We start from the raw sequence: 27,007 nt of genomic DNA, 5'->3' as shown, positions 1-27,007 counted from the left end.
CCATGCTTGTGGCTCCTGTCAAATTTTGGTGGTCACATTTTCAGCCATAAGAGTGAACATCCATCTCTCTATGCTAACCCTGCTAACATTCCCCAGAGGCAGTTTATTAGTATATAATTTCAGGGAGGTATGATGGGTATGTAGAATTATTTGCTGACCTCCTGTAAGATATTTAAACTTCATCAGTGCCCAATATGCACACAAAACCACCTTTTCACACACTGAGTATTTTAACTCCACACTTTGCAACAACTGTGACGTAAATGCCACTGGTCTCCCTTCTGTCCCATAAACTGTGTGACTACAGCCCCAAGACTACCATCCCCCACCATTATCCAGAAAGAGTAAGTTTTCTCCGAATTTGGCACTACCAGTGTAGGGGTACTCTCTAGACCTTCTTTTAGTTTGCAGAAAGAATCCCTAAGTTCCTCCTCCCATTCCAAAACTTTAGCTTTTACTAATTCATGTAGGGGTTTTGCCACTTCAACATACTTAAGAATGAAATCCCTGCAGAATCCAGTCAATCCTAAAAATGACCAGAAACTCCTTTTGTCTTGTGGAAAAGGGAGTTTTTCAATTAGGGCCACCCTAAACGTGTTAACACTTCTCCCATCTTTTCCTAGGATGTTACTCCTAGGAAATTAACTGTACTTTGATGGATCTGGATCTTAATCTGGATTAATTTTAAGGCCCCTTTTCATGAGTTAAGTTAGCACTTTTGTCAACAACTCATCATGTTCCTCCTTACTCCTTCCCTGGACTAAGATATCATCTACCTACTGAATGATTAATTTATGATTTCCAAGATCCCCCAAAATCTTTCATGCATTTGTGAAAAATGGCAGGTGAATCTTTATATACTTGTGGTAAAACTATCCATATTGCATCCCCTAGCAAGTGAAGGCAGTTTTATATTGCTGTTCCTCTGTCAGTGGTATTGACAAAAAGCCATTTGCCATATCTACCTCTGAGAACCAGTTTGTATCTGGATGTATTTTAGCAATCATTTGTGGATATGCCACGACTACATTAGCTCCCCCTATTGCACAGTCATTCCAGGCTCTATAATCTATAGTTAGCCTCCATTTGCCACTAGGCTTCTCTACTGGCCATACAGGTGCATAACAGGTAGACCGAATTTCCCTTAGACACCCCGATGCAGCAGCTGCTGCACTTTCTCTGTTACATCTACAACAGCCTTCCAGGGCACAGCATACTGCTTTTGTGGGGGGGTGGGGATCAAGTCCCTCTATCCTAGCTATAAAACTTGTTCTTCCACAGTCTGTCTTGTGCTCTGCCCACACAGCAGCAAGAGCTTTTAACTCTGTAACTTCCATTCTGTTTACAGGCTGGTAATGTGTAACCACATTCAGACCTGGTAGGATACTAGTTATCATTGTGTTCTCCCCCCCCCGCCCCCCACTCCTGCGGGTGGTGCCAGACACACAGGTTAGCCAGATCTATTAAAAGATTGTAGGCTCCAAGTACTGCTGCTGACAGTATCTTTTCCTTAGCATTTACTACCATGGTAGCCTATACTTGTAAGTTTCCCATTTGTATTAAAATCCCAGTGTTAACAGTGACTTGTTCTTTTACCCCCATAATCCCCTGTATCTTCCTTTGGGCCGTTCCTTCCCTAACTTTGTGTCATGCAAATTGCTGCTCCACTATCTACTAATATTATTTCCTGCTGCCCTTCAATATATGTTTGAACATGAGGCTACCCCCATTTATCTAATTTAATAGGGCAAACCTGTAGTGCAGTGGCCTCAGGGCATGGCTCCCTCTATTGTGGGGCTGGGCTTCCAGCCTTATCCTCTAATTCTTTTACCTGACACTCCAGAACCTTCTTTTCTTCCTGCAACTGCCTGAAAGAAATCCATTCTCTTATCCCTCTTTCTACCCACGCTTCCTCTTCTTCATCCCCTTCCTCTTTTCCATGCACCAGTGCCTCTCCTGGCCTCAACTTGAAACACCCTCACCTCATTTATGGGTAGGACTATCTCCTCTCTTTCCCCCGACCATACTTCAGCATGGGTAATAGTTTCCTCATAATCATGGGGCTGGGGTGAAAACTGTAGGATTGCCATGGACACTCATCTGGTAGTCCTATTAACGATTCAGTATGCTCTTGGGAGTTCCTTCCCACTCAATCATTCGGTCCATGGCCCAAATTCCATAATTCAGAGCCCTTTCCCCTACCTCTGTGGGGCTTTCCCCAGGCAAAGAAGTAACCTACTCATGTCACTTGTAGATGATGGACTACCAAACAAAATTTCACTTAATCTCCTTTGTAGCTGGCCAGTGTTTACACATCCAGCAATTCGTGTGTACAAACCTCCTAATACACCTTTCAACACCTGGTTCCAATCTTTATCATTTAAATTGCTGTCCTTCATGATGTCCGCAGCCATGCAAAGCCACTGACAAAATTTATTCCAGTCATCCCTTGGGATGGGACCTGGATTTTTCTATGGAGACTGAAATTCTCCTGCTGGCAACAATTTATCATCCAGGGTGGTGCAAATGTGATTACTGTCCATCTCAGATTTTTGAATCATAGGGGCAGCCAGATAAGCTGGAGGGACATGAGAAGGAGGGGCTGAGGTTTGGGCAAAGTAGTGAGGGAGGGACATGAGAAAGGCGGATCCTTGGGAACCAGAGGATCCCCTTGCTGGCATTGAGCCAGTTGATCTCTAAGGTTTGCTACCTTGTTCAACAATTCATCCCATTCCTGTTGTATGCTATCACAATCATTAGCTGTTTGGTGGAAGCCTTGATTAGCCATTACTGCATGTATTTTAAAAGCTTCTCCTTTATCGCCATCCCCCTCAAGCTCAGGGGGCAGTGTCTGAAGTTCAACCTCCTGAGTACACACTGCTCCTATAACACATTAATTCCTTTCATTAATCACTGTATAATGCAGACTTTCTTCTGTCCTTCCTTCACTTTCGGATCTAGCATGATTACCTTACGGGACGTCTGAATCTCCTCCCAGGCCCCTGTTTTCTGGGGATCAGTGTCATAGGGACCTCCCTTGTCACTGACCCAAACTTCCACAAAGATAACCAAGTCCATATAGCAAAGCCCAGTTATGACCCTTTACTTTATCCCAACCAGACCCCACTATAGACCTTCAAAATTCCCCACAGGACTGTGTACTCGCCGACCATCGTGGGCTCCACTCCCAGTCATGGCACCAAACTGTTGACTGGTTCTTTTCCCTGCTACCCAGAACGGTCAGGTTCACAGACAGACTCCTGAGTTGAAAATGTGTGTCATTTATTCATTGCTTCAGTGCGTGATCGGTCCACCAAAACAGGGCACAGCATAGGTTAAATGCAAGCACACACCCACATTCAGATGTGCCCTAAATATATTGTTACAAAACTATTATATATTGTGTAAGCATTTTTTCTGCCTAGCACTAAGATTAATTTGCTAACTCAGTTGTTTACCTGACTGGACGCTGACCCTGTTGTTTACCTGATCAGATTGCTGGCTCAGCTTTTTACCTTGCTGTTCTCTTTCCTTGCCAGAAAAGCAGGCATCTTTTCATATGTCCCAACACCTAAAACATACATTCTACATATTACATCCTACACTAAGGAAACAAATTACTCATAAATTTAAACAGTTCATTATTAAATGTGCAGTAAACTCTGCACACATGGACATCTGTAATTAGCATCCCCTTTTTAAAGGATCTTTTTTTGAACTTTGCTCATGTGGTATCCAGTAAAATGTTGCTCAACTTTCAATCAAAGAAATTTGGACCAGTCAAGCAATGATTTGCTGACCCTTTGAGGGGCTGATTCCGGTAAGTTTTAGTGTATCCACATTATCCAGTGTTTTCTTTTATCTTTCAGTTTAGCTGTTTTCATCTTTTAATATAACACTTCCCCTGGTATAAAGTGTCCCGGGATATAAAATGCCACTACAGTCAGTGAGATTGCATGGGAGAAGAATTTGGCTCTTTGTAAGGAGCCAGATCCTGATAAGAGATTAGCCTCGTAATAGGAGCAACGCCTTAACTAATTTCACTGTCTCTGATGTGTCATTTTGCTGTGGAAATAGGGAGTCCCTTACATTTAAGTATTAAATGGGAGTGACTGTAGACTGTATGACTCTATTGGGATTTCTTTCTTGAAACCAGTTGTATGTTTCTTTTATGAGTTATATTTTCTTTTCACCAAGCAGTTGAAATAGTTCATAAGAATGAGTGAGCTGCAAGGAGTGCCAAACAAGCCTCCAGGGCCAAATTTATCCCTGGAAGAACTCTGGTGAAATCAAGGATGAATTTGGCCATTCAGCATGTCTGTGAAAGTAATGGCCAGCCCCTCATCAGACATAAACTGGCATAACTCCAGTGACCCCAATGGATCTGTGCCAATTTACACTGAGAAACTATTTCTAAATGTTTTTTCCCCTGCTTTGGACCAAATTCTGTTCAACACACATACAAATATACAGAAATTAATGGAGTGACAGTGGATTTGCAGTGGAATAGCAGATGGAAGAATTTAGGCTAAAACATGTTTTCTCTAAAACGTTAATCTTTCTTCAGTTCTCTTCTACTTCCCGTACTCCCTTGGTTGATTCTAAGGGCTTGTCTACAGTTGGAAATTTACTGAAATAGCTATTTTGAAATAGTTATTTCAGTGTAAGCCCCTGTCTGGACACTCTTATTCTGAAATAAGTGTTCATAAATGGGGACTTATACCAAAATAGGGTAATAATTATTCTGGAATATGTATTTCACTAAATTTCCATGTGTAGACAAGCCCTAAATGTCAGATTTTCCAATTACTTAAATTATTTTATTCCTTTTCCAAATAACAACATGCCATTGAAAGTATATTTGTGTCTCTTTTCTATTATTGTTATTATTTATTCTTATTGTTACAAAGTCTGTGCCCGACAGCTAAGCATTAGCCTGAAGTAATCTCAAAGCAATTTGTTCTGCTTTGCTGCAATTTAGGTCTGGCCAATAAAATCAAAGTGGGTTAATCTTGCTAGCTGCAGCATACTCAGTATGTTCTGAAACTTCTAGTCAAAAGCAGTTATTTAAAACAGGCCTCAATATGGTTTTCACTGTGTGAATATTAATGAATTTCAAGCCATCCAGTTTTCCCTTGATGAACTGAGATGGGCAGACTGAGTTCTGATTCTGACCCACTGAAATTCTAAATGGACTTCTAGAACTTGCTTCTTCCTTTTTTAAGGAAGGAGGAAGGCTGTCCTGGTGTCATTTTAGCAAATCTATTGGGGTCTTATTTGTGCTCAGGGTTCTTTGCCTGCCCTGAACAATTTTAATATGGCCTCTTGTACACATCCATTATGATGAGTGCTGGATGAAATTTTTTGGCCAAATTGCCAAAACGTGTGGGTGGGTTTTATTTTTGTTTGTTTGTTTGCATGTGGGTTGGGGGGTTTTTTATTTCTGAAAACTGCAGATTTGGGTCAGCTGAAATGTTTAATGAATCCGTGTTGAATTACTTCAGTTGAAAAACACTGAAAAAAATTCTGAAAAAGTCAAAATATTTCAATTTGATATTTTCAAAATAAAACATTTTGATTTTTTGATTTGAACCAACTTTTCATTTTGAAATTTACTTGAATTTGTTTTAGGCCCAGATTTACCTCTTTTCCACACAAACCTAGTGCTTGGACACTTATTACTAGACATTATTTACAGCAGAATTGGTGTACAAGGTTAGAGAAAATATTCTAAAAATTAACGGTCTCTTTTGATGCTTCTTATACCAGTGTCCTTATATGTCCCGCATTTTACATCCATCACATATAGCGATATACATGTACTTATCTACATAATGGCCTTGTTGTACTGAGAGCTATAATACTCTTATACTGATTTGGGATTTTGAACTGTTGGGGCTGATTTTCAAAAGAGCTCAACTCCTTCCCATTTATGCATGTAAATAGGGTTCAGATTCTCAGAAGCGCTCAGCATGCAAACCTCTTTTGAAAATCTAGCTGCTTAATCTGACCCCAGTTGTGAGTACTGAGCACTTCTGAAAAAGCAACATGCCTAGGCACACAGAGGCTAGTACACATAGTACAGATATCGATGCAGCCACCTCAGTGAAATAAGGGCTATGGTCTCCCCAGTGTAAGTCTTGAGAGAAAGAAATTAAAGGCAGGAATTAAGCTACCAGATAGAATAAGGTGGTTTCAATCATAAATTAGCCACAGCACCAGTTACGCCAATTGTGCAGAATGCTTTTGTATTTTCCACCAGTCACCGAACCTCCCTTCATTGAGATTTTCATGTAGGTCTCACAGCCATCTCAGGTATTTACTAATACAATACAAGGGTGATGTCTGCCTCCTGCTTTTCAGCATTTTCTCTTGTGTCTCCTCTGCCATTTGTTGAACATGATTTCCACATCACGAAGAAAAACACTGCAGCATGCTGCAGCTGTTTTGCTAGAAGCCTTAATTAGTTAACACAGAGGAGGCATTGCTGATTTGCCCAAATTCCATGTATGATATGTGATTTGAAATGACAATGGCTGCATTTTATAAATATAACAATGATTTGTCTTTTTTTAATCACAGCCAAAGATAGCAAGAGTAGCGGATGGAGGACTAAATAAGTGACAAGTAACTCTTGTGAGTTTCCATTAGGAAAGGGAGAGGCTAAATAAACTCTGAAACTTGAACACTGTTCAGGACTTAAAGAGCCTTATTAAAAAATTCTCCTTTAGGGGAGAAGGGACAGAGTTCATAGGATTTCCCACCTGATCCACAGATTCATTTATGGGGTAAGCATCTCTCTTATGATTATTTGCTGAGCACCAACATGCTTGACACTGTAATTAGCAAAGAGACGGCCTGGACACTGCCTTCAGCGCGACACCCAGACACAGCCTTCTGTTCCCCAGGGTTGGTTTATATCCCGAATTTTCAGTCTCCACTACTTGGCAAGATTTTTTTTTTTAATAACTAGTCAAATTATACTAAAACTCTTCTCTTCCCAACCCACCCTCCCACCCTTGTAATAATTCCAAAGTGGGATTAATGGAGAGGGAAAGATAGCAAGACAGGAATCTGGAGCTTGATGCATGCCTGAAACATGGAACTATATTTGCTAGCATTCAATGGAGGAACAAATGGTCAAATGTAGATTTTGAATAGCCCAAGTGTGTTCAGGAAAATTCACAGAGGTAATTATGGTCAAGTATAGCTGCCCTTGTCTGAAGTACAAAGAATAAGGTTCCCCACACTTGTAAATACCATAGAACCCATTTGGTTTCCACAATAAAAGAATTCATTGTATGTTGATGATAAAGCTGTTTAGAAGAAGTACTCCCGTGATTGGGCCTGATGAGCTCTATTTACCACTTTACTCCCATGTTCAAGAGGTGCCACATTGTATTGTTATCATCACTATCACCTGGATTCTGAGAGGTAAGGTGGGTGTTTTCCTTCTTGGGTTTCATCACAAGGTTCTGCAAGATAAATCAGGCACTAGGTTACAGGAGGTAGCTCATTTGTTTTCAAATTATCCCCTCAGTTACATGTGGGCAAATCCACTTGAAAATAAAGGATTTCCCCAGGTCTAAATATAGTAAACAATTGTCTTGTCAATGCAGACAAACAAACAGAAGCCTGAGCCGTCTCTCCTAGCTGTTCTGGCTCTGCAGGACTAACTGAGGTAAAAGGCTTTAAATGTTTATTTTTGACTCTAAAGTAAGCAGAAATGACTCTGAATACACTCAAGAAACAGGCCTGCTGAGTGAGAAGGTGCCCTTTTCACATTGCCACTTTTCAGAGTAGAACTGGTGTCAATTCCTCCTCAACCTTAAAACCCTCTCTTTAAAGATTTTTAAACTATGTCATCAGAAGGAGTTTTGTCATCCTGTGGTTAGTGTTTAGTGAAGGACCAAGATGAAAATGCTAAATTCTCTGAAGCTTAATTCAAATTTCTCCACAAAACATCATTAATGTTAACCCAGCTAGTTTACGCTGCCCAGGTGAGACTCTCCCTAATGTAAATCCACAAAAGCAGGGAAAATAAAGAATGAAATTATTCCTACAGTGTGTTACCTGCCAAGCTACATAGCCTATGGAAAGAACACATCAGCCCCAACCCCTCCTGCATATCTCTCCACCTCCATCAAAGCCAGGAGAAAACAGACATAATTAACTAGGACTATTAATTTGCTTGTTGTTTACTTACTGTCAGTGTTGGTGACTTGGAAATATTGTAATAAAATGATGCCTGTTTATAGGTGAAAACTGAAGAAGTGTGTGTACAAGTGTGTTCACTTAAAATTGTTTTGGTTTGAATTAGTGAGGGTTGTGAGTACTCCATCTGTCAGAGGATCAGGTCATTCCCTTACCAGAGATTTGGCAGTCTCAGGGTACATCTTGGACTCACCAGTAACTGCAATAGCTCATATTATTTTTTTTTTAATCTGTATTTAGCTCAGAGGTTGAGGTATTTCCTTGCTGATATAGACCTTGCCACAGTCATGCATGTTTAGTTCCAAGTGAGCTAAGGGCAGTGTTCTCTATTTGGAGCCACTCTTGAAAACCACATGGATGCTTCAGCTAGTGTTGAATGTGGCAACTTGCCTGCCTAGTGGATTGGGTTAATTTGGGTACCTGTGTTCCATGCACTGCACTTGTTTACAGTGTGCCTCTGAGTGCAATATAAGGTGATGGTTGTAGTCATTAAAGCTCTATGTAACTTGAGATCTGATTGTCTTTAGAAACTATCTCATTCTCCATGCACCGTAATCACAGCTGGTTTTAAATGAAGCAGTTCTGCTGAGAGTCACTAGAATTGAATTTCTGGGGTCAAGCAGGTGTTCTCAATGGACTTGTTTTGTCAAAGCCCAAGTTAGCTAACTCAGCATTATTGTCAGACCTCATCTGTTTGGCCATAGCTTTGTCAGATATGAGGCATTTTACTCCCCCCACCCTCTGTGTGTCATGACTTTAATTGATGCTCATTTGGTATGTAATGGGCTGAGATGCCACAGCAGTAAGCAAACTGGAAATTCTTTAAAGAAAGCATGTTAAGAGCCTATTTACTGGAGTCTGTAATATCATCATATGTCTGGCTCAAAGTGGTAGGCAAAGTGCACTCCCGCATTACTTCAAAGGTCAAGTGCATCAGATCCAAATGTGCAGAATGATAACAAGGAGGAAGAGCCAATTTTAAAATTCCAGCTGTCTAGAATCCATAGGACTTTCGGCAGATTGTCATTATGGACCTTGGTACTGCAGAGCTGGGGTGCTAGCTTTTGTGTATGTGCACCTCTGCTATGCTGTATCAAGCATGTTTATGTGTATTAGGGCTTCCTTGACTGGATGAGCTAGTGGAGCTGGCCTTTCAGTTGATAAGCCACAAACCTGTGCTTTTCTGGAGCCAAGGCTTGTGATTTATTTTCCCTAATTACCCAAGGGAGCTGTACTGAATGTATATGGCCACTTATCGTGTTAGCTTCTGGATACGTATGGAATTCTGTAAAGAAAAAAACAATAGCCTCACTCTACATTTTTCTACCAGACTAATTTCCCATGCTTTTGCAGTTTTCTTTTTGATTATGTAATACTATTTATCTCTCACTTCCACCTTTTACTTTTCTCAGTGAATGAATATATGGTAAAGAGAAGCATCTCCACAACAAGAGCCTCTCTACTCTGTGGCCCCCAAGTGAACTATAGAATTACAAAATAAAAGGAATACTAGCTCTGATTAGACAGTTGCAAAAAAAGTTTGAGGAACATTGGACTTTAGCCATTAAGCTCCTTGTAGCATGTTGGAAACAAAGACAGACAACACTGATCTCAAGCTAAAATTATACTGTACTCTTTGGTGTTTTTTTTTTAATGTTGTGTCTGACTCCTCCACCTAGCAAAATCTAACTGGCATCTTCCCAGTCACAGACTACATTCCTACATATGCTTAAGTAGGAATAGCACAGTGATGAACAGACCATACGATACCTAGCAGAGGACGGTCCAGTCACTAAGTCTGGAATCATCCAGTATGAGGGTGGTCTAGACGTAATTTGTGACTGTCAGCATTTTGATTTGGATTTCTATTTGTGACATAAGCCAAGTGAATAAAGCAACAACAGGAACACAGTTCCATGTGGTTCCCATCGAGAAGTAAATTTTTTTGGAGGTATAGGCAGCTGCCTCTGGTCCCAAGGGTCAGGAGCGGTGACATTACAGTGACTCTGTGCTACCTGGGGATTCCCTCATCATAAGGTGATAGCAGGTCAGAGGATCAGCCCTAAGTATTTTGTTTCTTAGGGCTAGTGTACATTACACAATTAAATTGGCTTAACTACATCACTCAGAGTTGTGAAAAATCCACATCTCTGAGCATCATAGTTAAGCTGACGTAACCCTCAGTGTAGATAGCACTAGGTGGATGGAAGAATTCTTCTGTTGCCCTAGCTACTGCCTCTTGGAGACATGGGTTACCTGCGCGGACAGGAGAACCCTTCCTGCTGGCATAGGTAGTGGCCACACTGTACCTGTACCATTGTAGCATTTTAAGTGTAGACATACCCTTAGTATGTGATATGAATACAGAGGTTGCCATTTTAGTCTCATTTCTCAGGCACCATAGATTATGACTACAATGGAATTAACTTCGTTGTTACATAGACAACAAATCCCACAAATGTCCGTGGTGCAGATGATGATTGCAGTTAGTTACCCTGAACCAATTCTGCTCTGAAGGAATGTGAGGAGGATTTTTTAGCCTATACAATGCATAGATGATAGAGATCTGCTCATTGTTTCTTCTCAGTACAACACAATACACGTACTGGCACTTTTTTGAAAATTATTGAAGTTCTCTTCTCTTAAGAAATACAATCATAGTTTAAAGTCAGTAGGTCAAATTTTGCTCCGAGTTATATGAGAGTAAATCTGGAGTAACCACTGACATTCATGGCGTTCCCCTGGATTTACACCACTCTATTTGAGAGTAGAATTAGAATTCACTGTTGTTGAAAGTTTGAAGCTGAAACTGGCTCCCTCTTGAAATGTTTCCTCCATCATATGTTGTTTCATTATGGCAGAGTTGCTCATAAGTGTTGCCATTAGGTTTTAGTTAAGCATTTGTTTTAAATAACTAGCAGCCCAGATTCATAGATGTTTAGGGCCAGAAGGTTCATTAGATTATTTTATCTGACCTTCTGTACAATGCATGCCAAAGAATGTAATCCATTTGCTCCTCTATTCAGCCCAATAATTTGTGTTTGACGAAAGCATATATTTCAGAGAGACATCCAATCCTGATATGAAGACTGCATATAGACCTGAATCCTTCCCCCTTGATGGCGAGACTGCCATGGAGTAGGACCAGTCCCTCAAATCATAATGAATGACGGGGATTTTTGCAAAGAGATTTATGTTGTTAAAAATGTATAAATATAAAACTAATCAAATTTTGGGCCAGCTTATCTTGTCATCCTCTATTTTTAAGGACAGTGGAAAAGACAGAGACTACATCCAACATACATTTGTGATAAATATAACAAAGGCCATGCACGAGTTGGGAAATATGTAAAGTCCCAATTAGTGGGCTCTCATTGTTGATTTTTATATCTATAAACACCACCACTTCTTTTTACATATGTATAGGATATGAATTAATCAGCATGAACCAGCCATCTTTCTCCTCTGACAAAATGTAAATCATATAATCCAGCTATTTCCCTACGACCATATTACCTGGTAATATTAATAGATCTGAGCACATTGATATGCTCATGGCAGCCTGTTCTAAAAGTGATGCATGTCTAATTCAAAATATCTGTTCTCTGTTATCTTACAGGATACTATGTCATATCCACATTCAAAAGGAACCCCCTTGAGCAGGCCTTCAGAATACCCAGGGCTCAGACAACCTCAAACCACCTGATAAACCAGTACTGGATAGCTGTCAGTCATAAGGCTCCAGCCATGCTCTACGACTTCTACTTGAGGTTAACAGGAAGAAAGCCCAGGTGAGAAGTTGCGCTACTCCATATATTATCATACCTAAAAATATCAGAGGAGAAGGGCTCTAACATGTCCTGAGAAAATCAGCCCCACAGTATCTGCACTCGCTTTAAAGTTCTTGGTTGTCTTCCTTTCTCCAGTATTACTCTTGAGCCATTTACTCAAGAAGAAAGAACTGAACCCCATTTGCTCAGCCCAGCACACGGTTCCCAGCTCTCACAGCTTTCCTGGGAGAGTCTTAGATTTTCAATCAGACTCAGCTCCATGGAGTTGGTCTCACAATTTGTGGTTTCCCAAGCTGCCAGCAGGTCAGGAGTGGCCTCTCCCTCTGGTCCCACTACCAGAACCCCACGAAGAGGAATCAGGTCAAGCATTGAACAGCAAGTGTGGGTAGACAAAAGGGTGGTGCCTGAGTCCTTTACTTTTATTGTCTGTGCTTAAACCTGGCCTTAAACCATGCATACACAAGCTTTTGATCACTGCGATATCCTGTTGTTACTTCAGTCTATCGTGAAATTGTGTCAATGCATAAAGACTCAGGCTTTGCAATGTTCAGAGTGTTACCACACAGTTATTTTGACCTGTAGGTCAGTGACACGTCCAGCAGGTGACAACCCGCATACAACAGTCTGTCAGTTGGAAAAGTGTAATGTGTGTTTCTGAGTGTTCATAAGCTCTGAACTGCATTTAAAAAGAACATTTACACTTACAGATGATTTCTGAGCATTGGCAACAGTGTGGCTAAGCAAAATGAAGGCATCCAGGACCCTTGTGTGGGGAACCCCTGTGTAAATAGTATAACAGCTTCTTTCCTGCTTTATTGCTTGTTTAACAATCACAAAAAAAACAGTGGACCAGGCCAGCTGCTTTGGCCCACTCAGGCAGCATATAGCTGGTTTAAGCAGCCATCTGTAGGGAAATCCCTGGATGGCATAGAGCTGCTATCGCAGCTGTGATGTTACCCTACCCCCTGACATGGCTGAAGGAAATGGGCCATACACCTAGAGCCGTAGTTATCCCCAACTTCAGGAATGGCCCCTAGGAACCATAGAAAACTGGGCATAAATTAGAGCAGTGCAAAAGCCTCTAGGCCAGTGGTGGGCAACCTGCGGTCCATCAGGGTAATCCACTGGCAGGCCGCCAGACAGTTTGTTTACATTTGCATGGCCACCCATGGCTCCCAGTTCACCATTCCCAGCCAATGGGAGCTGCGGGAAGTGGCGTGGGCTGCAGGGACGTGCTGGCCACCGCTTCCCGCAGCTCCACTTGGCCAGGAAAGGCGAACCGCGGTCACTGGGAGCTATGGGCAGCCGTGCAAATGTAAACAAACTGGTGGCCTGCCAGCAGATTACCCTGATGGGCTGCATGCGGCCCGTGGGCTGCAGGTTGCCCACCACTGCTCTAGGCACTGTAATGCAAATAAATAACAGTAATAAGTGCTAAATATAGTTATTGCTGGTGTTACAAATGATGGCCCCTTTCAGCAAGATTGTTGCCACTAAGTTCATAAATTATAAAGCCAGAAGGGACCACTGTGATTATCTAGTTTGATGCCCTACATAATACAGGCCGTAAGACATCCCTTCAGAAATGTCAGCTATAATCCTAAATTTTAATTTCAAATGATGAGAAGTACCTCCCAGATCTCTCAGCTGGGCAAACAGGACACAGCCTTGCATTTAAGAGTCCATTGAGTATTCAGCTGAGCCTGCCCCAGCTGCCAAACTCTCTCCTTACCCCTCCTCTTCACCTCAGACAAGTGCATATGTAAGTGCATAGGCATATGCAAATGCCTCCTGGGTGTGGTGTTCTGTCCCATCTAGTGGTACTGAGACAACTTAGAGAGAGAGAGACACAGATTAATGAGTCTGCTCTACAACCTTAGCTAAGGGTCATATGGCTTTTAGCTCATGCAGTAGAGGATCATGCACTAAGCTCCGGAGGTCCCAGGTTCGATCCCACCTGCTGACGACTAGGATCTGTCGATGTTACATATAGCCTTGACTTCCTTCCCACCACCCATTGCAATGTCTAAATCCAAACCTTCCTCCATCACGTCATCTTGAATTCTCTCATTGTCCCTCAGATGCCTCTTCCAACTTTCACACCTTCAAGTAGTTCCTTTCCTTCACACAGCATCATGTTGCCTTCTCCTCTATCCCTGATGCTACATCTTCTGCTGGTCTCCTGCTCCCCAGCAAGTGCCCAGATGATTCAGATTCCCCCTTACCAGCTGTGGCACCCACCCATAATCTTCCCCCACAAACACTCAGTCCTAACTTCTTAGCCATCAACATGCATTCACTTTCCAGGTGCCAGCCAGAGTTAATCTGGGTTGAATTGTTACTCTCTGTCAGCTGTTTGGTGGCTTGTGTGGAAGGATTTAGTGGTCAGTGTTCAACTCCCTGTGGACAGGTGTCCCCAAAACCCAGCCTCACTGTTGGTACCTTCTTAGCATCTTCTACAGAGAGGCCAAAGAACAAAGGCCATATTTACAAGATGGGGGACTCTATCTTGGGAAACAGTGACTCTGAAAAAGATTTGGGGGTTGTGGTGAATAATCAGCTGAACATGAGCTCCCAGTGTGATGCGGTGGCCAAAAGAAGTAATGCAGTCCTTGGATGCATAAGCAAGGGGGAGCTCAAGTAGCAATAGAAAGGTTATTTTACCTCTGTATTTGGCACTGGTGTGACCACTGATGGAATACTGCATCCAGTTCTGGTGTCCACAATTCAAGAAGGATGTTGATAAATTGGAGAGGTTTCAGAGAAGAGCTATGAAAATGATTAAAGGATTAGAAAACATGTCTTCTAGTGATAGACTCAAGGAGGTCGATCTATTTGGCTTAACCAGGAGGAGGTTAAGGGGTGATTAGTCTATAAATATCTACACAGGGAACCAATATTAAATAATGGGCTCTTCAGTTAGCCAAGGAAGGTATAACACAATCCAATGGCTGGAAGTTGAAGCTAGATAAATTCAGACTGGAAATAAGGCATAGATTTTTTTTAACAGTGAGAGTAATTAACAACTGGAACAACTTACCAAGGATTGTGATAGATTTTCCATTGTTGACCATTTTTAAATCAAGATTGGATGCTTTTTTCTAAAAGATATGCTCTAAGAATTATTTTGGGGAAGTTCTATTGCCTGTTTTTTATGCAGAAGGTCAGACTAGATGATCACAATGGGCCCTTCTTCTGGCCAAGGAATCTATGAATCCTTCCTCCTGAAAAGGAACTCTGAGAGATAGCTACCAGACTCACAGCAGCTATGGTTGTGTGATTTTTACAGATGTCAAGAATCCTTCACTCAGAGTGCTCTGCCACCAGGACCTTCCCATTTAAGAAAGGGGACATCATTTAGAGCACCAGAACTGTTCAAAACTGCTGCAATAGTACACAAGGAGACAGGGGGTCTGTAAGATATCCAGGACCTATGTTATGTGTAGACTATTATCCACAGTGAGGAAGCACTAAGAAAGAAAGGAAATGTACATATCTGAAAAAACTGACATTGTGTAATGGATTCCCCAATTGGCAGACCTACCCAGGAATTAGTCCGTTTGTTACTGTTGTTTAGTTCAAACTAGTAAATTAGGCCATGGTCCTGCAACTGGCTCTGTGTAGGTACAGATTCACGCTCATGCTGAGTCTCACTGAAGTCAGCAGTGATCTTCTCAGGAGCCAGGGTCTGTCCCTGAGGAGCCAGCTACAGGATCCGGGCCTCAGTTGGAATTGCTATATACTTGCTAAGGAAGTTATCAGCCTGCTGAACAAAAGAGGAGGCTGCTGGATGGCTGAGTCCCAAAACTCAGATTCACAATAACTAGCAAAAGCAAGTAAGGCATTAATCTCCATGGAGAAACCTATTATGTGAAGTAGGAGAACCCTGCATGAAACTCCAATTTTCAGATAAGAGCAAGTTCTCCTTATTTCATTATATGTGTTGCTGTGGCTCTGCACGGTTCCCACACCTCTGCACTGTGCCAGGATGATGAAGATCTTCAATCGGCTGCACAAGTCTATGATGCTTCTGGAATATTTCACCTGTCAGTCCTGGGAGTGGTCTTCAGAAAATATGAACGTGCTAATGGCCCAGCTCAGTCCAGAGGACAGGAGAGTAAGTATACCTGTTGCTAAACTGCTCATATTCTCAATCACAGTTCTGTTTACCTCTAGTCTTCCAGCCTATTATATTTGAGTTATGGGTGAGCCTTTGAATAGCATCTTCCAGGGATGGTCAGCATTAAAAACGCTTCCTTGAAAGAAAGAGAAATAATGTATTTCCCCCCAGTTTTGTTAATTAGACTCATACGAGCCTTCAGTTTTGTTTAGGAGGATGTTCTTCTTCTACAATGCAACAAAGAAGGAATGGACCAAGCATTGAAGATGGCAACTCGGTGTTTACTCACCCCACCACTGTTCACTTCATGAAAGGTCTTCTCAATAGCTTCCCACCAGTACTAAAACCCACAACCCTGGGGGACCTTAATCTTGTCCTCTCCACCCTTCAACCCAATGGTAACGTGCACCCTCTCACGTCTCTCCATGACAGTAATCTCCCTCGTGGCCATCACTTTGGCTCCACAGGTCAGCAAACTAGCGGCCATGATGGCTGTCCCCCCTATCCCCACACTTTCACTGTATTTCATAGAGACACGGTTTCCTTGTGACTGCATCTCACGTTCCTCCTGAAGGTGGTCTCACAGTTCCACCTCAACCAATCTATCCACCATGTCTCCCCTGCAGACAAGACCCTCCATTCCCTCAACGTCTGCCATGCGCTAGCATTGTACCTCCACAGAACTTATGCCTTTCGTGTGTCAACAAGACTGTTAATTTCCATTGATGACTGATTCAAGGGCCAAGCCCTCCCCTCCCAATGAATCTCAAAATGGGTATCCAGCTGCATCTGAGAATGCTACACACTTTCCAACATCTCACCGCCTGACTGAATTACAGTGCACTCGATGCAGGCACAAGCAGCCACATCCAGCTCCCTCGCAGATGTCTCCTGGCAGGACATCTGTCGGGCAGCGATGTGGTGTTTAGTACATACCTTCACCATCCATTACACCATCACCCAAGAGACGGCTGAAGACGCTGCAGTGGACCGTGCCATATTGCAGTCTGTGCCTACCTCTTGCATCTTGGCACCCATCTCCATGCTGATCGCTGCTCGATACTCACCCACATTTGGAATACATTTAGGGACCACAACTCGAAGGAAAAGATGTTACTTACCTGTCCAGAGACAACCTGAACCTGCTGATAGTGGGGGGACAGAGTGAGGGCAGTGGCTTCAGCGGATGTTACTGAGTCTGCTCAGTCCTTGTGAGCATGCTCAGTACAAGCCAAGCAGCATTTCTGGAGGGACACATGACCCTGTGTGCCACCTGCCCATATGTCGCCTCTGCCTGTAACTGGAGGTTCTTTGAGATGTGTGGTCCCTATTTGTATTCCAATACCTGTCCTCCTTCCCCTTTGCTTCAGACTGATCTACTCAGTGGTAAGAGTGTCACTGAAGAGGCGTTGACCCGCACAACCTAATATAACCTCACTTGAGACATGAGGTGACTCATGCAAGTGCGGGTCAATGAACACTTCTGCAAAAATCTTTCAGATCCAGCACATGGCACTCATGTTTGGAATACAAATAGGAACCACATATCTTGAAGAACCTCCAGTTACAGGTCAGTAACCTCTTCTTTCCAATGATGTCAATGGGAGTTGGACAGGGCCGTAAGTACATTATTTTAGAAAATAGTACAGTGTCTTAGCCAGAGAAAACATACAGTATGAACAAGTTCTTGTTAGATTTGAGCAGCTGTAGAGCAATAACTGCAGGATGTCAAAATCTAATGTACTCTTTGCTGGTTTTAAGTACTTCTGCACATGAGTGGGGCAGTGAGGGACAGATCAGCAACAGGGCTGAAGGAATACAATGAGCAGACCTAGGATGAGTTTCAAAGTACCTGTGGGGCTGTATCATATACTTGCAGAGAGATGGGGACTCAGTGGTCGAATAAAATTGGTCTAGTTCCTTGTGAAATACTCAGGCAGATCCCCAGTGTAGGAGATGTAGTACAAAGCCTCACAAGTCATGGAACCTCTACACTGTGAATCCAGCTAGGTAACCTTCCTGTTTTCTGTGGCCATACCCAGAATTCTCTTCTAGCTCACAGCCATGCTGATGCCAGTGCTCTTGCACCAAGCTGAAAGGGTTGGGTGGTCTTGAGAGTGAAGAGTTCTTTTCTGCATATCTTCCTTGAAAATGTTTCTGTGGAGTCACATCAGCCATCTTCTTATTCATTCATAAAACCCTGCTTCATAGTTAACAGTTCTCTCTGCAAAGAAAGCACTTCCTCTTTATTCGTATTTGGTTAAGCTGTTTCTTCGCTCTGTTAGACCTACAATCCCCTGAGAGCATTGCTGACACCTTTTCCATTTAAAATCTTGATCTATGAAACTAAATGTCATTAGCAATGCAATCTGACAAGCTGATGTCAAACAACTGAATAAACAATTTCTTGGATTTCTGGAGCTATAGATACTGAGAAAGAATGTAGCTCTGCCCAGCTGAATTACTGACACAGAGGGACCTGTTGATTCAGTGTCTGGTCCATTTATTTTCACTAAAAATATAATCCCAGTATGACACCAGTGAACTGGGACATTTTTCTGATGTATTCTCAATATGCAGTCTCTGTTCTAGCAAGATGGTTTGGTTTTTTGTAGTGACTCTACATTTACAGATAACCACATGCAAGACAGTTGACAGGAAATAACTAGTTTTTTAAGGTCAGAGGGTTGTGAGTTGAAAGCAGAGCCAGGTGACTCTGATGAACAGTAGTATGATAGAGTTGGAGTCATATTTTTTCATTGTACATTTCTTCATTGAATCTTGTGGTTCGGAAATCTTTAGGCTTTGTTCCGAGTGGAACTCAGTTCAAGATCACAGCATGAAGTTGTACAGCTTTACTCTTACTGCAAATCGGACTGTGGCATTTAATTAACTTTCCTTTTCTTTAATTCCAGTTATTCAACTTTGATGTGCGTCAGCTGCATTGGTCGGAATACATTGAAAATTACTGCATAGGAGCGAAGAAATATTTGCTGAATGAGGACATGTCTGGGATTCCTGCAGCAAAGCAGCACTTACGAAAGTAAGCCATACATGGTCAAATGTGGTAACGGCCCCCAGCTGCCTTGGGTAGCTGTATCTAAGGGTTTTTAAGGCAAGGGTTTCTGTTTTAAATTGAATGATACGATTCCTGGGATGAGGACAGGTGAATAGAACCTGTGTCAAGTTGAGAATGATCTCATGTGAGATAAAAATGACATAGCTCCCTATTTACATCAGCTCAGGATCTGGCTTAATATTTCCTTGCCCGTCTTGTGGGAAAAAAAGGGGGGTTGGACTGGCCTCATAGTGCAGCAGCAGCACATGATACTGTCATGGAAGTAGTCAGTCCTCCTCACCAGTGAGTTATTAGTCACACACACACCCCTACCCCTAAAGAGGCAGAGAGGGGTTACAGATCTATTGCTGCAGAAGTTCCAAAGGTTCATTTAGGACAGGAAAAAAGAAAGGCGCGAGAGGCAGCTTTGGATTTTGGGAAACTCCTAAAGGTCGATGACAATTTCCAGGGGTTGTGTAAAACTTTAAAATAGAATCTAGAAATACACTTGTACTGGAGATTGGGGAGATTTTACCCTCACTCCCTGTCTCCCGTTCCCAAATAAAATAGAGGCTTCAAAGTTGGATTTGATATTTTGGAACTAGAACCTATAAAGTTCTAAAACATTCTAAATTAAAGATCTTGGGCTCCTTTTTTCCAATTAAAAAAAAGTGTAAGCCCTGCTCATCTCCTCCAGACCAAATACTCAGAAGTGCCAAAGAACATGCAAACAGGGACAGAGGTACTTCTGGAGGACCAGTGTTATGCCTTTCAAGGAACAGCACTTTGCACTCTGGAAAACACTGGCTGCTGTGAAACTACAAGTGTAAGACAGGCTGTTGCCATTTCTGGGGTGTCACAAATGAATCATGAGTTTGTTGAGTAATTTTTAAAGATTTATATTCCTAGTTTCTAAGTGCTTCTATAATAAATCAGGAACATATAAACTACATAGTAACCCAAATGTAGCATAAACTCCATCACTACCAGTACAAGCCAAAATATCAAAACATAGCGCGCTCACACAGAAGACCAAGCAATCTTGACCAAGCTAGGTCACAGCTAGTTTGCTTTTGTCCTGATCCTCATCTTGGCCAGACACTGGGAAAGTAAGAAATGTGTAGAATTGTAGAATCTGTGTTTGACAAAAAGTAGAAACAGAGATTAATATAATCAGCATAATGATAACAGTTTAGCCTAAATCCTCTCACAATTTCCCCAAATGGCTTGACATTCGCAATAAATAGGGTTGGGGGGGGAGCAGAACCCTGCAAGACCCTGAAAGTGGACCATTGGGGAGGATGAACCATTGCCCGACATTACCTATCTGAGATGTCGCAGCGAGGGAGGAACAAACCCCCTGAAGGAGCATTTTGTAAATCCCTGTAAACGTTCCATAAGCCAGTCACCAAAATCTCATTGTCGATGTTATTAAAAGTTGCTGACACACCAGAGTAAAACATGGACAATAGGACGTCTCTTAGTCCATCCCTAGGCAATCGACCACCAATGTTAATTCAGTCTCAGTTCGGGTCTGAAATCAGAATGCATGGAATCAAAGAAATCTGGGGCATGCTGGTGTAGCTGAATCTATCACGTCACTGCATTCATTGCATTATAATTTCTATGCAGGGTCATGTAGGAGGCGGTGGCTTTGGGACACAAAGGAGACACCTGTTCAGGCACCAGTATCCTTGCTAATAAACAGAAAAGGCAGAAGGGCCACATCATTCCATTTTATAAATAAGATCACTTTAAAAGTGTTCTGCAGTGCAGAAATTCCTCTTTAAGTTTGATCCAAAGATGTTAAGGCTGCATCTCAGGGTATTGTTTTAAGTAATTTTTCTTAATGTGCTTCTCTTTTATTTGTCAGGCTAAGGAACATCCAGTATGCATTCAACACCACCCTCCTTGTGATCATCTGGCGCATTTTCATTGCAAGGTCGCAGATGGCTCGCAACATCTGGTACTTCGTTGTGAGCCTCTGCTATAAGTTTCTCTCCTATTTCAGGGCATCAAGCACCATCAGGCACTGAAATAGTCAGTAGCAGCCAAAAGGACCTTCCTCTCCTCTAAACATCTGGGCTTGAAAGTAGCAGGGAATCCACCACCAACAGCTGCCTGCAGTCAATGTGCCCTGTTACTATGATCACAATTATCTTTTTACTAATGCTTTAATATGTGTCTTTCCTCCATAGGACCATGCTAATTTTAAAGCCATAATGGAAGCTTTAGGCATGGGTTGTTCTGGGTCTTTTGTCTAGATTCTGGTGTGCAAGAGGATGGATTAACCAAAGCTGCCATCTTTCCATCCAAAGTCTAAGAGCTAGACACTCTCATCCCCACCTCCCTCCTTAATATTTGCAGATTTTAGTCTTAGAAATTAGGAAAGGAATATGATAAGAAAATATCAAAGAAATGAATCAGTGAGAGGTTTTCTTAAATGCAGTTCACAAATTCTAGCTCAATGAAACCAACTGGGCCAAATACGTTATTAGATTGTGAAACCACATTTTCCATGTCACTCAAAGCTAAGGGAAGTAAGGAAAAGTAAATTGTGGAAGGCTGATGAATGTGGTTTAGATGTCTATCTCAGGTTGCCAAGGACTGATGTTTTCAAGCCCTGATTGATGAGACATACAGAAGCTGTGTACATTTTTTATCAGCATGAACACACACACACAAAGTGACTTTACTATGGAGAGCCATTAGTCTCTCTATAATTTGGCTTCCATTAAAAAGCCCTCTTATCACTTCTATAGCTCTTGCTTGGAAAGTTTGTGTGGCCTGAGAGTTGTTGTATTTATGCTCAACATGAAGGCGAACGCTTGTGCAAACCTTAAACAAAATTAATAAAGGTGTTTTTGAATCAGTCATTTTAAAAAATCACCATGCTTTGAAATTCTGATTTTTGGCAAACATTTCTTTTGTCTAGCTGAAAAACAGCTTGTTACTACCCTTTCAAACTTTCCATATAGTTAAATTCCCCTGAAAATTCATGCACCCACTTTGTTGAAGAAAGTGTAATTAAGCAAAGTTAGTGACAGTGTTTTATGTGGATCATGCAGCCTGATCTTGCTCCCATGGATGTCAGTCTGAGTAATAGGCCCAGTCCTGTTTTCATGGATGACAATAGGCATTTTTCATTGACTTCTGTTGGAGAGGGATTGCGCATATCAGCTTGTTGCAGCTTAGCAGGCGGACAAGGAGTTGCAACTAGGGTCCCATTGAAAGGCTGATTTTTGTACCAAAAAAAGATACATTATTAAGCTTTCAATTTTTAATGATTAAGTCTCATTGACTTTCTTTAAATTTAGTGAATTGACTGAGCATTTGTTAAGATTAAAAGACTTTAAAATTACTCCTTTTTAAAATGTTTGCAAGTTTCCATTCTGTCTGCCCAAACAAGTAACATTGCATCACAAAATGTGATACACAAGGCAGTTTTCAAGGCCAAAAATAGTCAAACGTCTATGAAGTGGCCATTATTTCAAAATTATACCTGCTTCTGACAGTGAAGGCAACAGAGGAAAAAATCATGGCCACAAGCAATATTTTTCTTTTAAAAAGTGAAAAGAACTAGTAAAGTTACCCCTCCTTCCGCATCCTCTACAGGGCCATTTTCCAAATGAGAATAACAGAGTTTAAACAAGTTGCCAAAGGAGGCTTTTAGTGGACCCCAGAATATAGACGCTCCTCCCCCAGCACTCTGAAATGGTAAAACCATTTCTTTTCTCACTAGACCACAGTACCTCTCATACAGATTGCTTCAAGTCTCTGTACTTAAGTCAAGTGTAAAACGGGCTACTAATGCTTAACCACCTTTGTAAGGTGTGTTGAGATCTTAGGATGAAAAAGTGCTCTGTAAATGCAAAACTTTGTTACAAAAGATGGCTATGTAGGACACAGAGGTTCAGTGAGGTGTCTAGCCGGCACTGCATCCTACTGGCTTAGCTGCTGCTTGTGCAATCAGGAGACGTGGTTTTCTAGCCTTGGATCGGACATGTCATGTGCTATGACTCTTCAGCAGTGTTTGAAGTGAAGGTGAGGTGCACTGTACTGGTGTGTATCACTAACATAGCTACCTAGTGAATGCACCTAAATTGTCAGGTCCACATGGAATGCGGCAGGGCTGTCTCTGCAGGATCCATTGTTAGCTAGTCCTGCACCACTCACGCCTTTATTTTACTAATCAGGTGACACGTTCAGCCCACTGATTTAACACACTATCTTCATTTACGGACACACAAGAGAAAATGAAAGGTTAAAAATAAACAAAACCTGGGTCATTCTGAAATCCAAAAAAACTTCAAATAGCTATGGCAATGTTAAATCTTACACTGCCCCCAAAGGACCCAATCCTTCAATCAGATGCACCAGGGCAAACCTTTCAGCTCACATGGAGCTCCATTGAAAGCAGTTGGGCTCTGAACATGTCTGATGTAAAGGATCTATGCCACGCATATTATTTTCACAGATTCTGAGTTATATTAATCCCCACCATACCTTCTTTTGGCCAGACCTACTTGTGACTGGTCATTCGCATATCCTATATCCACCCCAACCAGTCTCTGTGTCTCCACATGCCTTGAACATGTCAGGACCCTTGTACCTGCATGAGAAGCAGGATGCAGTACATTTCACGCAGGAGGCTGGTGGTACCAAGTTTAAGTTTTTCCAGGCACCTTCACGTTTTGCCAAATGCAACCCTAGCAGGAAAGTGGGCCCTTTCTTTCTCACCATTGAAGAGTAGCAGAGCTGGTTGGGGACATTGCAAAAGCACAACTGTGACCACTTCTTCTTGTTCTGCCCTGCCATCCTCTTAGCCTCATCCACATCTCTGAGGAACTCCAGCATTGGCAGCGAATAGCCCCTGACCTGTGTTGCCTTTCCTGAGTGGAAGACCAGGTTGCTAATTCCTCTAAACCTGCTCATAAGCATGATAAAACTTACATCTTTAATCCTCTCTTTAATGTGGCTCAGAACATCATCTCTGATTGGCTGAGATCTTTCTGTAGACCAGACAAGGTCTCATCAAGGACAACTCTGGCCATGGTGTTCTGGTGCTTATGTTGACCACCTGGTGGAAATTCCTACTGAGCTTAGGCTTGCAGTGATTTTTCCCTGGGCTCCTGAGATCTTTACAACCTCACACCAATGGTCTATGGGACTTTTGCAATGGTCTCCAAACCCTGTGCTCATCAACATACAGCCACTCTCTTTCAGTGAACTCAAAGCCCAGGGGAAGTTCTCTCTAAAAGGAAACAGATGCTTGCTTCTCCTTTCCCTTCCCCCTCCTTTTGACAAAATGAAGCCAAATCCAGTTTAGTTTTTATTTATTTTTAAAAGTTGCAGTTTTAAAGAGGTCCTGTAGGAAATCGTACTTTGGTTCATTGGCATTACACTTGCTGGGCAAATAACTGATTTTTCAGTTTGGTGGCAGTTTTGGAAAAGAAATTGGTTTGGGTCAAGGAATGTGACATTTTTGGTGAATTAAAAAACCCACTGTAGGTCCCTTCTACAGCAGGGATTTAAACCACAGTCTCCCACATCCCGTGTGAGTGCCCCAACCACTGGGCTAAAGAGTATAAGGGAGGGTGGCAAGAGCAACACCACCATCCCTTTCTCTTCCTGCTATGGCCAGAATTACTGGTGTCACATTTGGGACTAGGCTGCATTTTTTGTTGAATAAACCATTAATCAAACGAATTCCATCCAGTGCTGAGTCATAAGTATACACGACTCACCCGGAGCAAAGTTTGTAGAAATTGGCCCATAGCATCTTTATGAGCGGAGGCCAATTGGGCTAGAGATTTTTGCAGAGGCAGCGTGTTTAGTCCTGTGCAAAGCAGTGACTTCACTTTCCTTGTATCTTGTTGACCAATCACAGAGCTACATCAAGCTTCTTTTCACCATGGGTGGGACTCAAGCAATAGCCTAGAGCCAGCCTAGAATCTTCCTTGCTCCCCCGCTGCCCTTTATGAACAAGCAGCTTTGAGGACAAAGCTGGTGGTCACATACTGTACAATCATGACAGATTATTTGCCACAGCATCACAAAACAGGATAGGATCAGTTACCATTTGTACCCAGTGGACTTACCGTGCAGTTACCACCTCATATTGTGACAGAATACTGCAGAGTTGTCATAGTTACTCGGGAAACTAACCTGTGACACGCTGAACCTGATGCACTCCTGTTTTAGTCAATATTATACACGCCTATCAGGCTATAGCTATAAGCTGAGTGGTATGTAGAAGCCATGGAACGCTGAATATTGTTTCATTGTCAAATGATTTCTATGTTATATGGAGTCTGTCATAAGCTGTTAGCTTTCAAATAACAAATTGTATACTTTAAATTAAACTAAATACCCCTGCTAAAAATCCCCCAAATTAATCTGAACATGCCATTTGACTGACAAGTCCATTTATTTCTAAAGAATTTGCTGCAAAATGAGATTTTTCAATACATTTACAGGAAAACTTGACAACCAGGCCACATTTCTTGGGGGCACTTTTGGTCAGCTTTTGCTGCTGCATTAGGTACTTCTCATGATGTTTTCAAGGCAACCTCTGCGGGGCTGTGGGGGGGTACATATCTGTATGCATATGTATACATTTTCAGCACCAATCATCTCACATGACTTCCAGAAACGTTGCAACTATCTGATCTTTTTGAAAGGCCAGGCCATAACCATTTACTATGTGCTTTTCTAAATCAAATTAAGATGAAGTCAAAACCCCCACCCTAATTTCCCAGGTTAAAAAACAAAACAAAAAACTCCACCAGTACTGCTAAATAATCATTCATGAAACCTTATGCAACTTGGAAACGGTGTGGGGGCGAGAGGACTTTTTGTTTGTTTGTTTTTAAATAAACTGCAGCTTCATGATTTAAAGCATGTTGTTGCTTCTCCTACACTGAAGTTTTACTGCAGACAACAAGGATGAACTTGTTGTTCAACTGGGCTTTGTATTCTAGCGCAGAATAGATAATATATTGTACATTCCCAGCAAATGTATCAGTAATGATCTTGCTAAATGGTGCTACACCTTGGTAAGAAGGTGGTTAAAAACTTACTTAAGGGCAAATAAAAACGTGTGCATTAGGAGTAATTTAACAGAATTAAAAAAGGTACTATCCCAGTTTCTCAGTTACTAAAGAAAGACATTGTGATATTTTTTCAACGAGTACCATAGAAAATGAAACTGCTTACATATCATTTCTTGATCCCTAACATAATCTTGACAATAGAATGAACCCTCTTTATAGCAAAATATTTACTGTCCCACTACCCAAAGTTTATGTGGTTATAACTGATATTTCTGTACACTTTTCCCTATGAGACAATTTACTGTTATAAATGTTACATTTTTGAATCAGAAACTTCATAAGTAATGTTTTGAGCCCTCAGTGTCAAAGTTGTAAGGTCACAGAATACAAGAACCTCAGCCATAAAATTGCTAATATTAATTTTATGTTATTTTGAACATTTAATAAAATACTTTAAAACAGTTGTTGTTATGCATTAAGCTACTGGAGTTGCTGAGGAAAAGTTACTTACGAGCAATGGTGTTTTTCCATATGCCTCTTCTTCTTCTTCATCATTTCAAAACTTGGGGTGGAAAAGGGTAAGTTTTACAGGGACATAGCTCAAGCCCTCCACCTACAGGATTCAGAAGGCAAAAGGCAGCTAAGGGGGCAATAAAGTGGGGGAAGAGAGAATTTCTACATTTAGCTTGGGACAGAGCCTGGTTTGGGATACAGACACATCCTTATTGTTTTTTTCTAAATGAGTGCCCACCAGACATACTGACAATTT

The 27,007-nt window shown here is 41.8% G+C and overlaps 1 protein-coding gene across 5 annotated transcripts in view; it reads left to right on the top strand.

The window, feature by feature from the left end:
* FAR2 (fatty acyl-CoA reductase 2) overlaps window positions 1–26,679 on the top strand; it is a 212,307-nt gene extending 185,628 nt beyond the window's left edge. For all 5 annotated transcript variants that reach the window (XM_073315155.1, XM_073315174.1, XM_073315146.1 and 2 more), the window contains 4 exons: window positions 11,834–12,005; window positions 15,993–16,122; window positions 19,041–19,168; window positions 21,057–26,679. In XM_073315155.1, the coding sequence (XP_073171256.1) occupies window positions 11,834–12,005; window positions 15,993–16,122; window positions 19,041–19,168; window positions 21,057–21,219 (593 nt within the window). In that variant the 3' untranslated portion in view covers window positions 21,220–26,679. The remainder of the gene's footprint in view (window positions 1–11,833; window positions 12,006–15,992; window positions 16,123–19,040; window positions 19,169–21,056) is intronic.
* The last annotated feature ends 328 nt before the right edge of the window (window positions 26,680–27,007 follow it).

The sequence above is a fragment of the Lepidochelys kempii genome, chromosome 1 (genome assembly GCF_965140265.1).
Source record: "Lepidochelys kempii isolate rLepKem1 chromosome 1, rLepKem1.hap2, whole genome shotgun sequence".
NCBI classification, from domain to species: domain Eukaryota; kingdom Metazoa; phylum Chordata; order Testudines; family Cheloniidae; genus Lepidochelys; species Lepidochelys kempii.
Note: the sequence above shows the minus strand (reverse complement) of the source record. Positions and strands in the feature narration are given on the sequence as shown.